Source organism: Thermobia domestica, chromosome 11 (genome assembly GCF_964235325.1).
Source record: "Thermobia domestica chromosome 11, izTheDome1.hap1.1, whole genome shotgun sequence".
In the NCBI taxonomy this organism is placed as follows: Eukaryota; Metazoa; Arthropoda; class Insecta; order Zygentoma; family Lepismatidae; genus Thermobia; species Thermobia domestica.
Genome location: NC_137464.1, coordinates 162,537,039 through 162,554,289, shown reverse-complemented (window position 1 = coordinate 162,554,289; position 17,251 = coordinate 162,537,039). Strand labels below are relative to the sequence as shown.

Below are 17,251 nucleotides of genomic sequence, written 5' to 3'. Positions count from 1 at the left end.
TTTGTAAGAAGTTTGAGAAGAATAGTCAACATTTGAAATATTATATTGGTACTATCAGTACATCCTACGTTACATATGATTTTTTTTCAGTAATATGAAATAACCTATTTAAGTGTGGTCACCGATATAAATTGAAATTAATATTGTGTTCTCTCTGTCAACAATTTATTTTTTGTATTTCTTTTATTTTGATGTTTAAACGCTAATTTTCAGTATTGAGGCTACGTATATATGAATATACGAGATTACTTGAAATGAGAATTATACACAGTAGCGAAGCGTAATCCCAGAAGTAGGGTAGGCCCGATAAACTAATATTCCTATTTAACTCCCCAACAAATATTTTGAAGTGCAGTTCATATTTTCTACTTTCTGGGATTTGCAGACGGGAATAGGGGAAATTTCCTCCTCACTTGCTGTTTTCATTTCTTGTACATTTGAAAAAAGAGGGAGAGGAAAAAAGTACATCCTTACAATTAAATGTCAAATGTCTTGAATAAGTGTTTGTTACTTGAATCTCACACTTTAAAGTAGGTACAACACTGCATTTAATTAATGCATCACGTGATAATGACTTCACTAGAAATGTTAATACTCAGAAGGAACTCCGTTTGAATCAACGCAAGATATTTAATATTGTATTCTATGCAGTGGCATATTTAAGAGGATTCCTTCAGGGATTAAGCACTCACCAAACTTTTATCGCAATTTTTTATTGTTTTGTATATATTGCAGAATTTTCACATTTCCAGGAATAAAGTTAGCAAAGCCGCTCAAAATAAAATCGTAAATACACTATTGATTCTATGAAACGGAAAACAACTAAAATTACACAAACTATTATTATTTTATCTTGTACGGCAGCGTTTGGTAAATTTATACATACAGTATATTTAATGTATCAGACTTACATTTTACAAGCTATTATGAACCAGGCCCCATGTAGGGAAAAAAACAGCTACTCTGATTAAGTTCTGAGAGTAAATTAAACAAGTTATCACTAGCAGAAATGCATAATACACAGAAACTTCTTATTCTATGTTAAAAGAATTATTTAATAACGTATTAGAATTGAAAGATGCCTCCAACGCTAAAACAAAACTCCCAGAGGCGAGCCTTCGCACCTTCCCAAGAATGCGTGCAATCCCCAGCGATAATAGCTCCGCTCCCTGAGCAGCATAGCCCGTCAGCCTGCCTAGCGAGCTGATGAGGCTCAGACGAAAGGATCTCCAAGTGTTTCCAAACTACTATCTTTTTTTACCGAAAAATCGAATGTTAAAGTATTGACTTTATTTTATAAGAAACCAAAGATAAAGAAAATATACAATAGAAAAAAGTGGAGGCCCGGCCTCAGAGCCTCATAGTACGCTTCGTCACTGATTATACATACTTCAATCGGAATTCAATCAAAATTTCCATACCAAAGTAGCTACTACTTCAAATAAAAATAAGAAAAGAACAAAAAGCTGTACTCAATTTTTGTTTCGTTCCGACGTTATGCAAAATGAGATCAATATGTACTATATGTGCATATTCTGCTGGTAATTACGTGCTTGATTATTATTTACAATAGGATTGAAATTGTATTCTTTGTTTGTATTTACTGCAATCGTCAGCATCAAATCCTTAAAGTTTACAGAAATAAGATCGAGTGTTCTAAAAATGGTGCCCACGGACCACAGAGCACTAGGTACAGGCGAAAATAAAGCGAAAATATTATTTGATGGTTTGCCGTCCGGGGCCTATTTCAATCGCTATGGGGAATCAAAATTTCACAATGTGGCAACGCAGATTAACTTGGAGCCATTACACTATGAATACAACAAGCAGTTGAATCGATCGAGCAGCTACACTAATAAGTGATGCTAGTGTCAATCAATATCGACTTTAGCTGCCATCTGGAAACAATCGATATAAGTATTTGATAGATTGGTAGATCTAATCTATGGTTCTTTATTTGCGACGTTGCCACATAGTGCAATTTGTGTCTCCAGAAAAGGATTCGAAAGAAATGAAATGAAATCTTTGAGTTTTACGTCCCACGATTATTAAGGCTAGGCTAAAGAAGACGGTGATGATGAGAAGTGAATAAAATGGTGGAATGAAGAAAGTGGGAGGAAACGGGAGAACCTCGAGGAAACCCATGCACACGGTGTTTGTCCAACACAAAGTTCATTCGGCGCGAGCTGGGATCGAACCAGAGACCCCATGGACCAGAGGTGAACGCTCTACCATTGAGCCACCACGGCCCCCGAGGGCTCGAGGTATATCTATCTATCTATCTATCTATCTTTATTAAATGTTCTAAATCTATCTTTATTAAATTCTTTATTAAATGTTATAATATAAACTATAAATGCATAACTTACGAAACTGTAAGATTTTTTCGTATTATAATTCTATGGAGGAACAACAAGCTGTCATCTATCATGTAAGAAGAATTCGAGTAGTTGTTCGTAAACAGCTCTAAGGAACTTTGACCTACTGTAATTCGATGAAGGCAATTAAAATAACAAAGGAACAAAGAGAATTCCATTCGATAACATTCCATTTTCGTAAGTGTAAATAACACCATAACGTGAAGCATTTATACATACCATACCAGGGTTGTTGTGTACATCCTCGGTCTTAACTATATATAAGTTCTCCGTCGCAGCTTCATTGTTTTAATTATGTTATGATTCATAATGTTTTTGCTTCAACTTCCCGCCTGCGCAAAAGCATGACAATTACATCAGTTCATGCGCAGGATGTGTGGTCAGCCACGGCTTTTAATGATATCTGAGTGACATACGCCGTTCAGTTGATGTGAAGACAGACTACGGGTAACACCTATTCTTGTTATCTGTGATCCTCGTATCTATATCAACAACTGTATATCCAACTACAGCAATGTCTGGATTCTTCCCACCCAAGAATGAACCATCAATCAAAGTAAGATAAATACCATTCATATCTTTAAATTTAAATGAGGTTCTTTTCTATGATCACCAAACTTAGGTTTTGCTATTAGTAGATTAGAAAAATTTCGCCATACTGCCAACATTTTTAGTTTTAGTTCCAATTCTCAAGACTAAAGTCTCGACTTTTTAGGAAATGAATTGTAATTTTTAAGAAGGGGGAAAGGATGGAAGCATTGTAGCGTTAGACAGATAGCTATGTAACTAGGGATTTGTAATCTTTCGTTTCAAATATTTAGTTTACTTAATAAGGAGACAAGTTGTTTAGTCCATTGACTTAAATGTGCATATATATATATATATAAAATGTTGTTTACCTCTTACAAATTTACGTTGGTAATCAATCTAATTATATTTTACATATTCATAACACCTTTAAGCGTGAGGAAGGAAACGTACAGCCCACAGAAAAAAACTGCAACATGAGTATGTAAGTTTATTGTGAAACTTCGCCTAACAGCGCAGGGAATCAACATAACGTCTAAGTGGCACGAATCACGCCAGGAGAAACTTTGGCATCCTCCCCTGTACACTTATTTTGGAGCAAAAGACTTCGTCGTTTCACAATAATCTTACATGCTCATGTTGCAGGTTTTTTGCTGGGGACTGTATCAGGTATTGATACACGATAGTGATTTAATACTTCTTAACTCGAAAATAAAGGTTTAAAATGGAAAAATGTCAGCGAAAAGAATGAAACGAATCCTGTCAACTATGAAAGTTGACGGAGAGAAAATGGAACAGGTTGTTAGTTTTCCGCACTTAGTATCACTAATGAAAATATGAAATACGAACGTGAAATAAAAGCAACGATTGCAATATCGAAAAGAACTTTTAGGAGAAAAGAAAGAATATAGAAAGTCATATGTGATTGAGTAGAGTTTTGTAAAATGATAACAAAATTTCCGTCTTGTATTTTGTATTCCGTCTTGTATCCAGAGATGATAAACATTTTGAGTAGAGCATTGAAATAGTTTGCGAATTCGATATAGAGAAGAAGACAATCAACGAAATTTTAGAAAATGCTCGGAGAAAGATTAATATTGGAGGTAATCAGAAAAAGAAAAAATGACTGGTTACGATACTATTTGACAAGAGATGATCTTGTTATGGATGTGTAGTGTAAGGATTGGTAGAAGGTAAAAGGTTATTATTATTATTATTATTATTATTATTATTATTATTATTATTATTATTATTATTATTATTATTATTATTATTATTATTATTAGTATAGCATTTTACGTACTAGTAGTAGGAGAGCGAAAGCTAGTTATAATGTTTTAATCATTTAAAATTTTTAATCTTTTAATGTAAAATGGTTTTGATATTTAAAGCCAGAAGAGGTCTGCTATTGAATTATAACATTAGATCTTTTGATTTACTTAACTGAAGGATTTATTAACAGCTACAGCTTACAAAATCAAGATGTGTAATGGTATAAAGAATATCCCCTCACGAATACCGATTATGCCACCCAATCCACAGCTCAGCGAATACCGTGAAAAGTCGGTATTGAAAAAAAAAACTTACAAAGCAAACACCACAGCCAGTACCATAATCGTTCTTCTTACCGGATAGCTGTTATAGTGAGAAGTTCGGCTCTGTTGTTCGTTTGCCAAGATGTTTGCTGTGGCTCCGCGTAGCGTAGTCGCTAAAGCTCTCGCCTTCGGTGCGAGCTGTCCCCGGTTCGATTCCCGGTGGGGGCACTCGGTCGAGAGTATAAAAAGATATTAAGATTTTTCAGCCATCCTGAATGAGGTTTTCCTGGGTTTCCTCATTCACACCAAGCAAATGCCGGAGCGGTACCTAACTTATAGGTCCCAGGCCGCTTTCTCCGTTCCCCAATCCTTTCTTCCTTCCCTTTCCCCGGATTGTGTGCTCGCCGAGGGACGCCATCCCTCAAACGTGACGGGCTAAATGGCCTTCGATGCCGAGAGCCCGGAAATCTAAATCCTAATCCTAATCCTAATCATAAGATGTTTGTGGTTCATCGCTGGATGAAGGAATGAGTGCTTGAATGATCCCTTCTGCTCCCGCCTATTCTTTTTATTATTATTATTATTATTATTATTTACAAAGTTTACCTCCCACTTAAGCTTATTAACAGTTTCAAATTTTGTTTTAATGATCAACTATCAAATATTGGGTGTTAGCATGCGGGATCATGATTTGTTTCAGTACTTTTAATACTGTTCAGTTCCAGTTTTCACCTACTACCATTTAATATTTTCTGTGAGATGTAAACTCGTAAACTTATTTTAATCGGTAGAATAGTCTGTTATCAGAAAATTGCTTTTATATTTCTTTAAAAACCAATTTTTTCTTCTTTATTCCTGGCGGGTTTGTAACAGTAAGTTGGAGAGTAAGGAAATAGTAAGTGAATCAGCTTGACTTAAATGACCTTAAGTAAACTTAAATAGGGGCAATTTCTGCCCGTTCACCACGTATACCTCTAAGGGTATACCACCTCTGAAATTTCATTATACTTCGTTGGTTTTCTGTGACAAGGCATGTGTTTAGCCTTCGCTCAAATTTTTGACAATACAAATTATTCTCATTCATGCCTTATAGATTTACATTATTTTGTAATTTATAGTTTTATACACTGGTGGCTCTAAAGGAAAATCACATCGATAATAAAAATAAATTTTATCACTACAAGCTAAGGGAAGCAGACTTCATATACTCGTAGCTTCAGAAAGTTGTATACAATAATTATTACATTAGCTGAGCTTTCTTTCCTTAGCTTGTAGCAATAAAATTCACTTCCCTCAAGAGCCGCCACTCTGTATGACTTAAAAGGAAATGGTCCCAACCTGACAAGTCCGAACTGGACGAAATTTCGTATAGATACTAATTTGAGATAGGTGAATAACGTGGGATAGTCATTCGATTCACTTTTGCGTACTTTACGAGATATACAGGGTGATGCAAAACAGAATGCAACATAATGTAATCCGAGTCCGAATTGGACGAAATTTCGTAGCCTATAGATACTAATTTGAGATCGTTGAATAACGTGGGAATAGTCATTCGATTCGCTTTTGCGTACTTTACGATATATATAGGGTGATGCAAAACAGACAGTTGCAACATAAGACAACTATGTAATCCGAGTCCGAATTGGACGAAATTTCGTATAGGTACTATTCGAGATCGGTGAATAACGTGAGAATAGTCGTTCGATTCGCTTTTGAATACTTTGCTAGATATACAGGGTGATGCTAAAGCAAAATAACATACTTCATAGAAGCATTCTGTAATTCACTGGTATAGAACGATGGGTTTGGGTACAAAACCTCGCGGCCAGAACCTCGCGGCGACAACCTCGCGGACCAAAACCTCGTCTGGCCAAAACCTCGCCTCCCAAAACCTCGCGGCCCAAAATCTCGCCGGGCCGAAACCTCGCCTGGCCAAAACCTCGCCGCCCAAAACCTCGCGGGCCAAAATCTCGCCGGGCCAAAACCCCGCCTGGCCAAAACCTCGCCGCCCAAAACGTCGCGGGCCAAAATCTCGCGGGGCCAAAACCTCGCCTGGCCAAAACCTCGCGGGCCAAAATCTCGCCGGGCCAAAACCTCGCCTTGCCAAAACCTCGCGCCCCAAAATATCGCCATACCCAAAATCTCGCCTGACCAAAATGTAAATGTTCCAACAGATGATAAGGATGACGGTATAAAAGACGCTGTTTCAGAAAAAGTATCACGGGTATTTGACCAAGTCCCGCGATACCATATGAAAATTCTATTTCTGTATTAGAGGATTTCAATGTGAAGATAGGGCGACAGGATGCTTTTAAACTGGTTATAGGGAAAGAAAGTCTGCATAAGGAAAGTAATGATAACTAACAGGGTTAGTTTCGTGAACTTTGGAACAAGCAAAAACTTAAAATTTCAACAAAGATCTAATAATATTTATGAAAGTATGAAATAATATATGAGTTTTTACGACGTCCCTTGATTATGTCCTGTAGGTTAAAGGAGACGTAGATGACCAGGATGAAGGAAATGATGGAATAAAGAAAGTGGGAGGAAACGGGAATAACCCGAGAAAGCCCACGCACACGTTGTTTTGTATATTCTTCTTCCCTTCTTCTTCTTCTTCTTCTTCTTCTCCTCCTTCTTCTTCTTCTTCTCCTCCTCCTCCTCCTCCTCCTCCTTCTTCTTCTTCTTCTTCTTCTTCTTATTATTATTATTATTATTATTATTATTATTATTATTATTATTATTATTATTATTATTATTATTATTTGTAATGTGGAATTGCATATTAAGAAACTCATTGGGTAAATTTTAAAGAAAAGTTTCATTCGCGGCGAGGTTTTGGCCACGCTATGTTTTGAGTGGCGAGGTTTTGGCCCGGCGAGATTTTGGGCGGCGAGGTTTTGGCCCGGCGAGATTTTGGGCGGCGAGGTTTTGGCCCGGCGAGATTTTGGCCCGCGAGGTTTTGGGCGGCTAGGTTTTGGCCAAGCGAGGTTTTGGCCCGGCGAGATTTTGTCCCGCGAGGTTTTGGCCGGCGAGATTTTGGGCGGCGATGTTTCGGCCGCGAGATTTTGTCCGTATCCCAGAACGATGAAATCCCACACGCGGATACCAAAATAAATATGCGGAATCTTATGGCGATAATGAGGAACGCAGTGGCGTCGCAGGAAAATCTCTCGTTGAGTAAACGGGGTTACACATGAAAATGAAAGGAGAAACAGTGTTCGATGTTGAGATCCTGGAAAGAAGTACGAGTCTTTGAGGACACATGTCCCTGAAATCGCACTGTTTACCAATTGCAGTAGCACCTTGGAAGGTCAACATTAGAACGGAAGCTGGATTCCAGCAACTGTAAAGTAAACAATAAGAGACAAAGTTTGGCAAAAGCAACAGCCCAACTCACATGTTCGCGTGCTGCATTCCGCGTATTGCTTGTTAATGTCGCTTGCTGTGCATGTCAGACTGTCATTCTGCATACACGATTCAAATATAGCAAGTCTCTCTCGTACCCACTAACAGCAGATTCATACGACAGGCTAATCCAAGTACATTCGATAGTACGCACAAGCGAATCAAATGACTATTCCCACGTTTTTCACCGACTTCAAATTAGTATCTATACGAAATTTCTTCCGATTCCGACTCGGATTACATTATGTTGCATTCTGTTTTGCATCACCCCGTATATCTCATAAAGTACGCAAAAGCGAATCGAATCACTATCCCACGTTATTCACCTTCCTCAAATTGGTATCTATACGAAATTTCGTCCAATTCGGACTTGTCAGGTTGGGACCATTTCCTTGTAAGATTTTAATTACTTTACCCAAATTTGTCAGTCAGTTCCTTGATTGGGTTATATTTTGGTAATTCGTGACAGTTAATATAGTTAATGTAACGATTCGTGACAGTTAGTATAGTTATTTACATTTTTGCTTTCCCACTTACATTTTGCTTTAACCCCTCCCAAATTTAACAATTGAAATCTATACTTCGGCAATTTTACCATTTGTAATAGTATATGTAAAAAAAAAAAAAAAATGTGTTTCCTTACTCAAATTTCGGTTGATCCACCTAACATCCCTCCCAAATTTGACTGGGCACATCGAAATTTTGGCTTTTTTGTTCTTAATAATAAATGTGTTCAAATATTAGTTTCTTAACTCAAATTTAGGTTGACTCACCTTGCACTTGTTCCAAATTCTTACAGAGTACATCCAAATTTAGGAGTTTTTGTTTGTAATACTTTATGTCTTCACAATTTAGTTTTCTTCCTTAAATTTCGGTTGGTCTTTCTTGCACCCTTCTAAAAGTTTTAGAGAGATACATACCAACTGTTGACAAGAGTATCAAAATAGCACAATAATCATTCCCTAACTATAACTACTACAAAAGTTAATTAATGGTCCAGAACAAGAGAGAGGGCAAAAATCCTTTAATGGCCGTTTTCTTATTCCTCATGTTACACGACAATAAATATTTCCACCAAACTTGTCTGCATCTAATAAATAAATATATAATACAGTTAATCTAAAATAAGCATCTACTTAAATTTCATGTAGCCTGTCTTCACTGTTCTCTGATCGTAGTTTTATAATAGGCGGGAAATTCTTATATCGGTGGAGCATCTCCCCCATGACAAAATTGAAATGACCCCACTGTTTCATAAGCTACTTTCTACCTATGATCTGTTGATCATTTATTACCTTTCCGCCTATAACTTCTCGTAACTTCTTTAAGGTTTTCTTCCCTATTATAAGTTTATGTCGTGTCACCTCTGCACCCACCAGTTTACATATTTATGATCACAAAGATCATAATGTCCGCACTTGTTCGTACTAGTGACCTGCAAGGGGCTGGGCTTGGACGGGCCAAATGCGATATTTCTTAGAATCGGGCCGAGCTTGGGTGAGTTGACACTTCTTTCTCTTTAGGTCGAGCCTGACTCTTGTCGATTAATTGCAGTTATTTAATAGGTATAATTAGGGTGGCCATAATTTTAACAGCTAAAAATGGAACAACTAAAAAAAATAACAAATAAAAAGGTACTAGTAGACCACTGTGTGTATATATATTCTGGAAATAGACACATTCATATACATCTGCAAACATATTTACTGGAAAGGAGAAATTTTTACTGAATTCGGACTATAAACGAATACAACAGTGAAACCATAAATCACATTCGTATGCAAGATTTCCGGCCAACGACTCAAAACACGTTACAACACCAAAATCGTGAAAGAAAAACAAATTTGCAGTTTAAAATTCATTTTAAATTATTGTAACATAATAACCTATTTTGTAACATAGAGGAGTAATTTAATCAAACTTTTTTTTATATAAGACAAAAATTAAAATTTACTGTCTGTGTCCAGCAAATCTATATTACGTACGAACGGCAGTTATTGAAACATTTTGTATCGCGTGACGAAGATATGAACTCAAGAGTTCCAAAGACGGATAATTAATAATTGAATACATAAATTACTCCAATCGTACTCGCTTGAAATTCCTATTACATTCAGTAAATTAATTCACTAACTTGGGAGGTCCAATATTGCCATCTCATCAAGATGCTCATTATGGGGCCAATTAATTATGAGTGGACTAACGTAAGCATAAATTATTTATCAGAATGTAGGAATAGCCATAACTAAGGATCACTAATTTTAAAATGTCCGCTTGCTGTCCTTTGTTCACACTTCTGGAAACAAATATACGATTCCTGTTTCCTCATTTAATTTGCACAACAGACTGCTCGGGACGCACACGATACTCACACGGAATGTACTTGAACCTGAACCCACAAAGTGGGGGTGATGTATATATTTCCTGAAGGCTTGGGTCAAGGTAAGATCAAAACCGGTTACCAAAATTGGGGAGATCTCAAGCATTTCGCTTGAGGGCAGCACGCTACTCATTTTTATTAACATCTTGAAGCGTGTCTTAAAGTCCGTTGCAACCCGGAAAAATCTGAAACAGTGGGATAAATATGAAAACAGAAAAGCATGTCTTTCACCATTTCAAAAGTATAATGTATCAAAGTAAAATAAATTGTCCCAGGGTCCCCCGCAGGGTCCCAGACGGGGTCGAACTCAACATTTTTAAATGGAAAGGGGGGTCGACTTGCATATCGTATGAAAGTTGGTGTTAAATAAAAGAAGATAAATCAAGTCGCGACTCTCTACGATAAGCCTGTGCAAAATAGCGGTGGGTCAAAATATCAACACAATCTTTATTGCAAAATCAATGTCCATTCGTATGAATCTGAAACGGTGGAATAGATGTAGAAACAAAAACACGGACATGTCATTATTTCAAAAGTATAATGATTCAAAGTAAAAAAAAATGTTCCCGGCTCCCTCGCAGGGTTCCAGACGGGGTCCGACTCAAAATGTTGAACCCGCCAAGTGAACTTTGTGGTGGACAAACACCGTGTGCGTGGGTTTTCTCGGGGTTCTCCCGTTTCCTCCCACTTTCTTCATTCCACCATTTCATTCATTTCTCATAATCACCGTCTCCTTTAGCCTAACCGGCATAACCGTGGGACGTAAAACTCAAAGATTTCATTTCATTTTTTTCAAAATGTTGAAATGGAAAGGGATTAAGTTGAGTATCGTATGAAAGCTTATGTTAAGTGAAAGAAGAGGAAACAAGTCTCGACTCTTGATGAAAAAGTCTATTGCCACTATTATTAATCTGAAGCGGTGAGACAGATGCAAAAACAAAACGAAACAAAACAAAAACTAGAATGTATCAAATGAAATGACTCGTACTATTTTGCAATGCTTATCGACAGTCGAGACTTGTCCAATGTCCAATTCTCTATTATTTAACACGAGTTTTCACATGATGTGCTTATTTACTCCCCCCCCCTTGGCACTTGAAACTTTTGAGTTGAACCCCGTCTGGGATCCTGCAGTCGAAGCTGGGATATGTCTTTTTTCCTTTGATACATTACAGTTTTTTCTTTACACCTGTCTCACCGTTTCAGATTAATAGGAGTGGCAATAGACTTTTTCATCAAGAATCGAAACTTGTTTCCTCTTCTTTCACTTAACATAAGCGTTCATACGATACTCAATTTGAACCATTGCTATTTCAACATTTTCAGTTTGACCCCGTCTGGGACCTGCGAAGGACCCTGGAACATTTTTTTTACTTTGAATTATTATACTTTTGAAATAATAACATATTCATGTTTTTGTTTCTACACCCATTCCACCGTTTCAGATTCATACGAATGGACATTGATTTTGCAATAAAGATTGTGTTGATATTTTGACCCACCGCTATTTTGCACAGGCTTATCGTAGAAAGTCGCGACTTGATTTATCTTCTTTTATTTAACACCAACTTTCATACGATGTGCAAGTTGATCCCCCTTTCCATTTAAAAATTTTGAGTTGGACCCCGTCTGGGACCCTGCGGAGGACCCTGCGGGGGACCCTGGGACAATTTATTTTACTTTGATACATTATACTTTTGAAATGATGAAAGACATGTTTTTCTGTTTTCATATCTGTCTCACCATTTCAGATTTTTTGGGGTTGCAACGGACTTTAAGACACTCTTAAAGATGTTAATAAAAATGAGTAGCGTGCTGCCCTCAAGCGAAATGCTTGAGACCTCCCCAATTTTGGTAACCGGTTTTGATCTTACCTTGACCCAAGCTTTCAGGAAATATATACATCACCCCCACTTTGTGGGTTCAGGTTCAAGTACATCCCGTGTCAGAAGGATAACCCTTCTGTAGACAACGAACATCTCCTTGCGTTTTACTGACTTTTCCAGTGTTGCCAACATTCAACCAATACCCTCGCCCACCAGGTGCCAAGCTACCAGCATCTCTCGCCATACCCGTAAGGCCTGGGTTTGTTATTTACTTCTTTCACTTGCACAAAACGGGACAAATAATACATTTTCCATCTACTGACGGAACGTATGATTGCCCTATTAATAATTATTGACTTCCGTTAAACGATAATTGGAATAAAGTCGAACATTGAATTCTGTGTGCAGCAAGTGGAATGAAAAGTATTATAAACAATGCAATATTTACAGTTCATGTTGCTTAGCAGGGGCCGGACCCTCTGAAAGTTCGTAAATTTTTTTAAAACTTGTATTTTGTCTGCATTAAGGACCCTCTCACAGTACGTCCATCTACTCTTAGTGACTAGATTGACATTTTTACACTTTCCCCACGAAACTATCCCTACGATTGATGTGACCTTTTTCTTTTCTTATAAAAAACAATTTAGTTTCATATTTTTTTTCTCAGAGTATAGATGGAAGTACTTGAAACGTACTTGTCGTTTTTTCAGGTGTGGATTAACACCAGTTTAACACTACACAGACGTAGTGTCTTGTAGTGTTGGAATCACTCCACCTTTGGAAACTTCTAACACAAATTCCTGGGTGCGCGCACATTCCTATTATATGGTACTAGGGTCAATTGCCCTATTCGCTGGGTTAAAATAAAATTAAAAAATAGTACTCTAATAGGTTCCGTTAGTCAGCCACTTTTTGTTATTACCGAAGCGTCATTTTCGGGTCTGAATTTGGATTTAAACGGCATCGGAAGTGTCACTGTTCATCTCAGCGACCCGAAAACTATGAATTCGGCACTAATGCCAGTCATTTTTTTATCATTTATATATATATATATATATATATATATATATATATATATATATATATATATATATATATATATATATATATATATATATATATATATCCCCTCCCTACCCTAAATTGTACCGTCAAAGTGAAATCATAAAAAACATTCCAGGCCCGAACCTCACATATCTTGAAAATTTGATGGAGATATGTCGGTGGTTGAAGAGTTATTAAGTCACAAACACAGTCACTTTCATTTTTATTTATATACATAGATAGATAATTCATCTCTTTCTGGAAAACTCAGAAAGTATGTTCAAATGGAACGTTAGTTTTCTTGGGACAAAGTTTTCCGAAAACGCCTGTTAAACTGTTTATATTTCATAAATAAACACACAATGGCATGATGTTATGTAGCAAATGGGAATAAGTTCAGTATGGTGGTCCGTAAAGTCTCACTGCGAAATTTACATTATAGGGGTTATGTGAAGTTTCATCGCATAACCGTTTTCGCTTCTTTCCCCAAATATAAACATGTATAAAATTTCATGGATAGTAGTCATTTTTGAAACTTGATCAGGAGAAATATTTTGTAGAGATAAGACCACGAACTTTTCACTGAAATATTGGAGGATCTCAGCCCCTTCAAGGACAATATTGGGTGGACTGAGGGTTTTGAGGCCCCAGGTTCAGGCGACCAAGATTGCCCGTATCTTTTATCATTATTATCTATTAACTGTCTTTGAACTTCTTTACTTATTAATAGTCTCATGGTATGTATGGAAGATCCTTGTTCCAATATTTTGGTAGTTTATAATATGAAATGCACATTACAGGAGCGTCATTTGGGGAGGACAGGGAGGGAGGAGAGGTTGAAAACGGGATCAGAGGTGTCACTGTTCATCTCAGCGACCCGAAAACTATGAATTCGACACCAATGTTGGTATTTTTTAAAAATCATTTTTATGTATCTTCCGCTTCCTCAAGTTGCCGGGCAGAATTTGGATTGAAACGGAATCGGAAGTGTCAATGTTTATCTCAGCGACCCAAAAAACTATGGATTCGACACTGATATTGGTCATTTTCGATCATTTATATACATATATTTCCTCCCTCCCCCAAGTAGCGGGACTGGTGGATTCAATACTAATACTGGACATTTTATTTAAATTTTTATGTATCTCCCCAGCCCCTCCCCCAAGTTGCAGGACTGAATTTGGATGTAAACGGGATCGGAAGTATCCCTGTTCAACTCAGCGACCCAGATAACTATGAATTCGACATTGATATTGGTCATTTTCGATCATATATATATATATATATATATATATATATATATATATATATATATATATATATATATATATACCCTCCCCTTTCCCCTAGGTTGCACCATCAAAGTGAAATGACGAAAACATCCCAGGCCCCAAAACTTATCTGTATTGAAAGTTTGATCGAGATCGGTCGGGTAGTTCAAGAGTTATTAAGTTTTATTCATTTTTATGTATTTCTCCTCCTCCCCTCCCCCTCCGCTATGTTCCACCGTCAAAGTGGATGATAGAAAACTTTGCAGGTTCGATCCTCATCTATGTTGAGAATTTGATTGAGATCGGTCGAGTGGTTCAAGAGTTATTAACTCACAAACATAGTCACTTTTATTTTTATATGTATTGATTTTTGTATGTCTCCCCCTTCTCCCCCTCCCCTACGTTGCTCCGTCATGATAAGAAACACCCCAGTTACGAACCTCATCTATATTGAGAATTTGATCGAGATTGGTCGTTTGGTTCAAGAATTATTAAGTTTTATTTATTTTTTGAAATCTCCCCCTCCCTAAGTTGCACCATCAGAAAGAGTAGATAAAAAACACTTCCAGGCCCGAACCTCATGAATATTGAAAATACATATATACTTAACTTTAAAAAAAATGAAATCTTTGAGTTTTACGTCCCACGGTTATGCCGGTTAGGCTAAAGGAGACGGTGATTATGAGAGATGAGTGAAAATGGTGGAATGAAGAAAGTGGGAGGAAACGGGAGAACCCCGAGAAAACCCACGAGCACGGTGTTTGTCCACCACAAAGTTCACTTGGCGGAGGCTGGGATCGAACCCGGGACCCCAAGCACCAGAGGTGAACGCTCTATACTTAACTTTAGTTAGATACAGTATGAGTATGTTTATGTACTATATTGATTTTTTTACTTCCTTACAGAAATTACGTGAGTTTAGAGGAATGTGTTCTATGATAACACATGAACAGTATTTTATTGTAATATATGAGTGGTGAATCATATAAACAACTCGAAGAGGCATAGGCCGGAGTAATTAACACCGATCACGTTGTTTGTTCCCCATAAGCCACGTGATGACATTTAATATCTTTTTCCTTACAAGATGTGGTAACAAGTCATTGAGTCTACGTATAAACACAAACGATCTTGAATGCCTGAGCAATATTTGTTTTCCGCCCATTGTTTTATATGTTGTTATTCCGCTTTACTTGAAATGAACTGATCTTTTAATTTCTTGATTTGGTTATTTCTTCTTTAAATCGATTTAAATGTCTCTCACTTCGTGAAAATTAAATTTTGTTACATTTAAATTTAATCTATGTATAATGTATATAAAAACCTTTGTGCTGATTCACTCATGAACAGATCTCCTAGGCATAGAACCTTAATTCATTTTTAAATATGTATTTTCCTTGGATCTTAGCCAGCAGATAAAACAGGAATTTGCGAAATGTGACCCCTAAAGGAGAATATTTTTCTTTTTATTCACCAGCCCTCCAAAACTATTAGGCATGAAAGGTTTAAGTTTCGCCAAATATTTTTCTTGAGTCCTAGGTTGCAGGACTGGACTTTACTTATCGTGACTCCTACCGGAAACACCATTTTTTATTTACCAGATCTCTGAAACTGTTTAGCGAAGAACATCGAAATTTCGTATAAATATTCTCCTTGAGTACTAAGCTGCAGATACAAGAGTATATTGTGAAATGTATCCTCTGACGGGCAAGTGGAAGCTTCTTTTTTTTTTTTTTTTTTTTTTTTTTTTTTTTTTTTTTTTTTTACATTTACCAGATGTACGAAACTGTTAGATGTAGGAACCTTGAATGCGTGTAGCCAGATAAGGGAGTGAAAAGTGCCCTTACACGGATTGTTGTGATATTTATACCAAATGTACCTCAAATTATAAGATAAATTTGACCAGAAAATAAACTTAAAATTTCTTCGATTTTCGAAGTTCTTGTTGAAAATTCGAAAACCAAAGTTTGTTGGTATCTTGGAAACTATTTGAGTTACAAGGTTGAAAGAAAATATGAATATACTTTGTTCGAAGGGCCTTACAGGAAACACAAAACAAGTATTTCGCTCTTTAAATCTTTTGTGAAAAGTGCGTCGAAAATATTTCTTCAAATCTTTTTGCTTTATGTTTGAGTGACTACCTACTCTTTTGCACCATAGAAGCAGCACCAACCCACCTATAATATTTTTTGACCATGGCTTGATACCTTCGATGCACGTTGGTGTAAAATAGGGAAAACCAAAGTTGGGACGCTATACTTTCGCCTGCAAGATAGGCACCCCGCGTAATGCTTGAAAAGTTTTGGCCGGCACAAATACTGTCAGAAGTCAAAGACGGTAGATTTTGATTTTCTGACTCGCCATGAATGGCTCTACATGGAATATAACGCTCATAATTTTACCTCTTCCAGAAACCGGTTGAGAGTGCTAGTGAAACTAATTTTCAGTTTACTTTAGTAAGATATCGATAGTTTTAATCGTGAATTACAGAAAACAACGTTTCTAATTATGTATATATACAGGGCTGGATCCAGGATTCTCTGAGGGGGTGCACCAATAACTACCAGTACATTTGAATTAAATTTGAGTTTTTTAAATGTCTTTAGGCATCTGTGATGTGAAAGAGGAATTCCTTTGGAAATGCTAAGTGCCTACGTATGCACACCCCTAAATCCGGCCCTGTATATATATATATATATAGCGTATACCCATATATAATGTACTACATGTTGTAACGCACAATGTGAAAATAATTCAAAAATATGCGAAAAGTGTTTATTGTAATGCCTTTCCTGAAGAACATTACAAGAAGCATGAAGGATACGGTATGTGGTATTCGACACACCGCCTGCAAGATTTGTATCCTGGTTACAAAACA

The 17,251-nt window shown here is 36.9% G+C and overlaps 1 protein-coding gene across 1 annotated transcript in view; it reads left to right on the top strand.

Annotated features, from left to right (window-relative positions):
* The first annotated feature begins 2,813 nt into the window (after nucleotides 1-2,813).
* The window catches only part of LOC145664538 (uncharacterized), a 63,738-nt gene continuing 49,300 nt past the window's right edge, over nucleotides 2,814-17,251 (top strand). Inside the window, exon 1 of the mRNA XM_081731297.1 lies at nucleotides 2,814-2,934. Coding sequence (XP_081587423.1) covers nucleotides 2,893-2,934 — 42 coding nt within the window. The 5' untranslated portion in view covers nucleotides 2,814-2,892. The remainder of the gene's footprint in view (nucleotides 2,935-17,251) is intronic.